We start from the raw sequence: 7,065 nt of genomic DNA on the forward strand, positions 1-7,065 counted from the left end.
GGGTCACCATGGTGGCCCTGCTCTTGCCTCTGTAGAGTCCAAGATCCATCTACACATCACTTACTTGGGCAGATACGGTCTCAGGCTCCAAGTTGAATCAGGATTATTACTGAATATTAGACCTAGAAATATACCTCAGGGACAATCCAACTCAACTCCCTCCTCTAGACAAAGACACAGAAGAGAAAGATCGAGTGACTTGCTCATGGTCTCCAATCTATTTGGTGGCAGAGCTTCAACCAGAGCCCAGAATCCCAACTTCCAGCACAGGGTTCTTGCCTTTTCCAGGAGTTCTTCAGCCTATACCTTCTCAATATCATGAGCTACAAGGTGGGTAAGGGAAAAGATGGGTGCAGAGCACGTCCTGTTCAATCTCTGTACGAGATGGTCATGGCAGAACTACTACAAACTACACATTTTTTTCGCTTTCTCTTTTTTAAAAGAAATCCTGGCAGGGCTCTGCATAGCATCCACCCGAAGTCCATGCTGAGAGCCATACATGCCTAACACTCACGATGGAGTAAAACAAGGATCAAAATGTTCAATCATGCCTAGTGAGGTGAGTGGCAGTAGACTAGAACAAGTCCTAGGCTGTGGCAGTGAGCAAAGTTGTCTTTGCCTACCCAGTATTCATCCCTCTTTTTCTTGACAGGAGCACCTTGGTTTCCCTTTTGAAAATGTCTCTTCTCCATTTTCAGTCAATATGGGTTGGGTCCGTCTCATCTACTTACCCACCAGGTTCTGGGACCCAGGCCTGGTCAATCCGTCCCGCTGGCCACAATAATTGGTTCAGAGATGGACATGTCTCAAGTCAGCCCAGTAAGAAGCAGACTTGGGACTTCTGGTCCAACCACTGGGAAAAGGTAGTTCTACTTCTGCTGGCCCCTACGTGTCTGTCAGTTTGTTGTACTGCGGGGACTTGTGTGTTCCTGTGATGCTGGAAGCTATGCCACCAGTATTCAGATACCAGCAGGGTCACCCATGGAGGAGAGGTTTCAGCTGAGCTTCTAGACTAAGACAGACTAGGAAGAAGGGCCCAGCAAGCTACTTCTGAAAAGCACTAGCCAGTGAAAACTTTATGAATAGCAGCGGAACATTGTCTGATATACTGCTAAAAGATGAGCCCCTCAGGTTGGAAGACACTCAAAAGACAACTGGGGAAGAGCTGCTTCCTCAGAGTAGAGTCGACCTTAATGACGTGGATGGAGTAAAGCTTTCAGGACCTTCATTTGCTGATGTGGCACAACTCAAAATGAGAAGAAACAGCTGCAAACAGCCATTAATAATCGGAACCTGGAATGTACAAAGTATGAATCTAGGAAAATTGGAAATCATCAAAAATGAAATGGAACGCATAAACATCAATATCCTAGGCATTAGTGAGCTGAAATGGACTGGTATTGGCCATTCTGAATCAGACAATCATATAGTCTACTACTCTGGGAATGACAGTTTGAAGAGGAATGGTGATGCATTCATCGTCAAAAAGAACATTTCAAAATCTATCCTGAAATGCAACACTGTCAGTGATAGGATGATATCCATACACCTACAAGGAAGACCAGTTAATACAACTACTATTCAAATTTACGCACCAACCACTAGGGCCAAAGATGAAGAAATAGAAGATTTTTATCAGCTGCTGCAGTCTAACATTGATCAAACATGCAATCAAGATGCATTGATAATTACTGGCGATTGGAAGGCGAAAGTTGGAAACAAAGAAGAAGGATTGGTAGTTGGAAAATATGGCCTTAGTCATAGAAACAATGCCAGAAACTGAATAACAGAATTTTGCAAGACCAATGACTTCTTCATTGCAAATACCTTCTTTCACCAACATAAACAGCGATATACACACTGACCTCATCAAATGGAACACACAGGAATCAAATTGACTACACCTGTGGAAAAAGATGGTGGAAAAGCTCAATATCATCAGTCAAAACAAGGCCAGGGGCCGACTGTGGAACAGACCATCAATTGCTCACATGCAAGTTCAAGCTGAAACTGAAGAAAATCAGAGCAAGTCCACAAGAGCCAAAATACGACCTTGAGTATATCCCACCTGAATTGAGAAACCATCTCAAGAAAACATTTGACGCACTGAACACTAGTAACCGAAGACCAGACAAGTTGTGGAATGACATCAAGGACATCATACATGAAGAAAGCAAGAGGTCACTGAAAAGACAGGAAAGAAAGAAAAGACCAAGATGGATGTCAGAGGAGACTCTGAAACTTGCTCACGAACATCAAGCAGCTAAAGCAAAAGGAAGAAATGATGAAGTAAAAGAACTGAACAGAAGATTTCAAAGGGCCTCTCAAGAAGACAAAGTAAACTATTATAATGACATGTACAAAGAGCTGGAGATAGAAAACCAAAATGGAAGAATATGCTTGGCGTTTCTCAAGCTGAAAGAACTGAAGAAAAATGTTAAGCCTCCAGTTGCAATAGTGAAGGATTCTGTGGGGAAAATATTAAACGAAGAAAGCATCAAAAGAAGATGGAAGGAATACACGGAGTCATTACACCAAAAAGAATTAGTCGATATTCAGCCATTTCAGGAGGTAGCACAAGATCAGGAACCGATGGTACTGAAGGAAGAATTCCAAGCTGCTCTGAAGGCACTGGTGAAAAACAAGGCTCCAGGAATTGATGGAATATCAATTGAGATGTTTCAACAAATGGATGCAGCGCTAGAGGTGCTCACCCGTCTATGCCAAGAAATATGGAAGACAGCTTCCTGGCCAACTGACTGGAAGAGATCCATATTTATGCCTAGTCCCAAGAAAGGCAATCCAACCAAATGCGGGAATTATAGAACAATATCATTAATATCACATGCAAGCAAAATTTTGCTGAAGATCAGCAGTATATGGACAGGGAACTGCCAGAGATTCAGGCAGGATTCAGAAGAAGATGTGGAACCAGGAATATCATTGCTGATGTCAGATGGATCATGGCTGAAAGCAGAGAATACCAGAAGGATGTTTACCTGTGTTTTATTGACTATGCAAAGGCATTCGACTATGTGGATCATAACAAATTATGGATAACATTGAGGAGAATGGGAATTCCAGAACACTTAATTGTGCTCATGAGGAACCTTTACATAGATCAAGAGGCAGTTGTTTGGACAGAACAAGGGAACACTGATTGGTTTAAAGTCAGGAAAGGTGTCTGTCAAGGTTATATTCTTTCACCATACCTATTCAATCTGTACGCTGAGCAAATAATCCGATAAACTGGACTATGTGAAGAAGAATGAGACATCAGGATTGGAGGAAGACTCATTAACAACCTGCGTTATGCAGATGACACAACCTTGCTTGCTGAAAGTGAAAAGGACTTGAAGCACTTACGAAGGATGATTAAAGACCACAGCCTTCAGTATGGATTGCACCTCAACATAAAGAAAACAAAAATCCTTACAACTGGACCAATGAGCAACATCATGATAAATGGAGAAAAGATTAAAGTTGTCAAGGATTTCATTTTACTTGTATCACAAACAACACCAACGGAAGCCGCGGTCAAGAAATCAAACGATGCGTTGCATTGAGTAAATCTGCTGCAAAGAACCTCTTTAAAGTGTTGAAAAGCAAAGATGTCACCTTGAAGACTAAGGTGCACCTGACTCGAGCTGTGGTATTTTCAATCACATCATATACATGCGGAAGCTGGACAATAAATAAGGAAGATCGAAGAATTGACTCCTTTGAATTGTGGTGTTGGTGAAGAATATTGAATATACCCTGGACTGCCAAAAGAACAAACAAGTCTGTCTTGGAAGAAGTACAACTAGAACGCTCCTTAGAAGCAAGGATAGCAAGACTGGGTCTTACATACTTGGGGCATGTTGTCAGGAGGGATCAGTCCCTGGAGAAGGACATCATGCTTGGCAAAGTACAGGGTCAGCGGAAAAGAGGAAGACCCTCAACAAGGCGGATTGACACAGTGGCTGCAACAATGAGCTCAAGCATAAAAACAATTGTAAGGATGGCACAGGACCAGTAAATGTTTCATTCTGTTGTGCATAGGGTTGCTGTGAGTTGAAACTGACATGACGGCACCCAAGAACATTTCTGCTGGTGCTGACAACCTAAAACTGTCCAAACCTGCCATAAGGAGACTACTTGAGAATGACGCCAACACTGAAGAAATAAGAGAGGCAAGTCTGACGCCATTATTGTGCTCCTAGACCCAGCTGCACTAGAAGCCAACTCAATCCCTTTTTGCCTAAGTCATTTTGAGTTGTTTCCACCATCTAAACTGAAAGAGTCCTCATTCTTATACTAGATGGCACTCAAATTCTGCCACTAGGGGAAGTGCCTGGGAAAATCACCATTCCCCCCTCTCTCAGCCTCACACAGGGCCTCATGTGTAAGGTAAAGAAGCTCCACCAGCTGATGTTTAAAGGCCCTTCTGCCTCTAAAATGTTGGGATTCTATGAATGTAGTAAAAACCATGGAGATCTTCAAAGGCTATCTCTAGGCCTATAGCCTAGTGCATCGTAATCCATTTGCCTGAACCCATTTCCAGTATTTAACAGGAAGCTCCTTCCAGAACACCTGGCTACACTCACTACACCTCACCATGCCTCACCACACCCTCCCACAAGATAAGTCTGGTTCTCTAACATATTGTGTGGCAATACCAAGTCCAAGTCAGGGTCTCCTTGGGATCTGTCCACTCACAAACAGAAGCCATGGTCCCTGTTTAGCAAACAAGCCTGGCCATGCCGTCAAGTGTGTTCATTCAGTTCTCAACTGGTGGAGGGGGAGGGGAGTGAGGGTGTGACCCTGGGAGTTTGGCTTCTGGCCTTTGTGAACTCTGATCATATGAGTCTCTCACTTGTTAGCAGCTCCGAGAAGTATAACCTGGTTGGGGGCTGGGGGGAGGGAGGATAGTCTGAAACTGTTTAAGATGAGGCCGGGGGATTTCCTTCTCACCTTCCTGTGGCAGGGAGTGCCCAAGAAGGCTATGTGGTGAGATTTCCCTGGAGATTATGCCCAAGTATTTCCTCACGGAGGCTCTGAAACCATTTGGCGGGGGGGGGTCCGTGGCTGCCTATCTTTGTGACGGTGGCAGATCAGTAAGGTGAACTGCAGGTGTCAGCATGGTCAGCGTTGTAACTTGAACATTAGATTATCGGGGAAGACGAGTGCAGCTCGCCCACCTTCTCGGACCCGGGAGCAGCCAGAAGGGGCCAACTTCCTGCAACAGCGTGGCCTTCCTGCGGGGCCGGGGGGCGGCAAGGGCCACTGCCCTCAGGGCCGCGAGCGGCAGCTCCGTGGACACACTCGGCTAGTCGCCGGGCTCCGACTGCCAGGGATGCCCGCGGCCTCGCCGGAAACTAGCCGGAACTTGCCGGCTGCTCGGCTCCCTCCCCTGCGCCCGCTCGGGGGGCTCCCGCCAGCCGGGTCTCGCCCGACTCGGGCAGGCCCTCCGCTCCTCAGCGATCGTCCGTGCCCTCCGGGTGTAACCCGAGCGCCCAGGCCCGGAGGGTCGCGCGCTGCCCGGACGCCGGCTCCCCAGCAGATTGCGCTCACCTTACTCGCGGTGGCTTTCTGGAGGCTGCCATTCGGCGGTGACGTGCCCGGGCTCACGTCAGAGGCGCGCAGACCAGCTGATCAGCCAGGAAAGGGCAGGAGGGCTGTGGGTGCGCGCGCACAGGCCGGCCAGGGGCCGGCCACGCCCCTCTCTGTGGCGTGCGCGCGCCGAGGCCCCGCCCACCCTCGTATTTGCACCCCCGCGGGCATTGCCTCTTTTCCTGCAGGGGGTTAAGGCGCCAGGCAGGGGTGTGTCATCATTTCTGTTCTATTTTCTCGCCATTTCCCAAAGAGAAGAAAGAAGGGCTCTGCTGGCTGAAAGAGCTGAGGCGCGACGAGCTGTCCCGGGGACATTCCGGCCTTTAGGAGGAAGAGGAGGAGGGGGGCGTGGCCAGTTCTGGAAGAATGTCTACGGGGTCGCCGTGCTTTGGAGCAGGGTCTCACTTCTCAGAGCTTTAGAGCTATCCCTACATTATTTCCCCAGCCAGCCTCCAAATCCAGCCCCCTAGGATAACTAATACGTAGTTCAAATTTAACGTGTAAAAACAGAACTCCTGATCCAAGGCACCAAAACAAAATAAAAATGTGCTCCATCGATCTTGCCATCTCAGTCCATGGCGACTCCATTCTTTCAGATGCTCAGGCCGAAAATCTTGGAGTCATCATGCCTCTTCTTTTTCACACCCCACATTCGATCTGCCAGAAAATACTTTTGGCCCTGCCTTCAAAATAGATCCATTAATCTACAAATTCTTAACTACCTTCAACGGTCACCCTTCTGGCGTTGGTCACTACTGCGTCACCCAGGTAATGACACAGGGTCCTGACTGGCCTTTCTGCTGTCACCCTGCACCTGCAGTCTAGCCTAAACGCAGAAGCCGCAGCCTGAGGGATTCTTTGAAGTCGTAGATTCTGTTGCTTGTCTGCTCAGCACTTCCCAATGGTTCCTCACTTCTGGCAAGGTAAAACCTCTACATGATCTGCCCCTAAACCTCATTTCCTGCTCCTCTTACCTAGCTCACTCTGCCCTAGTTAAACTGACTGCCTTGCTAGTCCTTGAAAAAGCTGGACACACTCATGGCCTTGGGCCTTTGCACTTGCCTCTTTTTCTCTGCCCGGAAAGTTCTTACCCCCCAGATATCAGGCTGCCTTCTTCACCTTAAAACCTCACCTTGCCTTCTAGCCTTTTCTCAAGTGTCACCTTCTCTAACAAAACCTACCCTGACCACCCAGTTTAAAATTGTTAGCCCCCACCACCATCATTTCTAATCCCCTTTACCTTGCTTTATTTTTTTCCCCATAGCACTTTAACCTTTTAACATGCTGAAAGATTTTATCTGTATTGTATTCGACCTCCCCACACACACAGACACACATGCGACATAACCAGTGGTATAGGGGTTGTGTCTGTTTTCATGATGAGCAATACCTGACACACAGTATGTTCTCAATATATATTTTCTGCATTAACATGTACCCCCAAAACGTACTCTTCTCAAGGGCAGGTGG

The 7,065-nt window shown here is 47.0% G+C and overlaps 1 protein-coding gene across 2 annotated transcripts in view; it reads right to left on the reverse strand.

Annotated features, from left to right (window-relative positions):
- XPNPEP1 (X-prolyl aminopeptidase 1) overlaps positions 1-5,678 on the reverse strand; it is a 66,679-nt gene extending 61,001 nt beyond the window's left edge. Inside the window, exon 1 of one of the 2 annotated variants that reach the window (XM_049855071.1) lies at positions 5,557-5,678. In XM_049855071.1, coding sequence (XP_049711028.1) covers positions 5,557-5,588 — 32 coding nt within the window. In that variant the 5' untranslated portion in view covers positions 5,589-5,678. Of the gene's footprint in view, positions 1-5,183; positions 5,307-5,556 lie in introns of those variants that run through there. The other variant, XM_049855073.1, reaches the window with a different exon arrangement.
- Positions 5,679-7,065: the final 1,387 nt, after the last annotated feature.

The sequence above is a fragment of the Elephas maximus genome, chromosome 16, assembly GCF_024166365.1.
Source record: "Elephas maximus indicus isolate mEleMax1 chromosome 16, mEleMax1 primary haplotype, whole genome shotgun sequence".
Lineage (NCBI taxonomy): Eukaryota > Metazoa > Chordata > Mammalia > Proboscidea > Elephantidae > Elephas > Elephas maximus.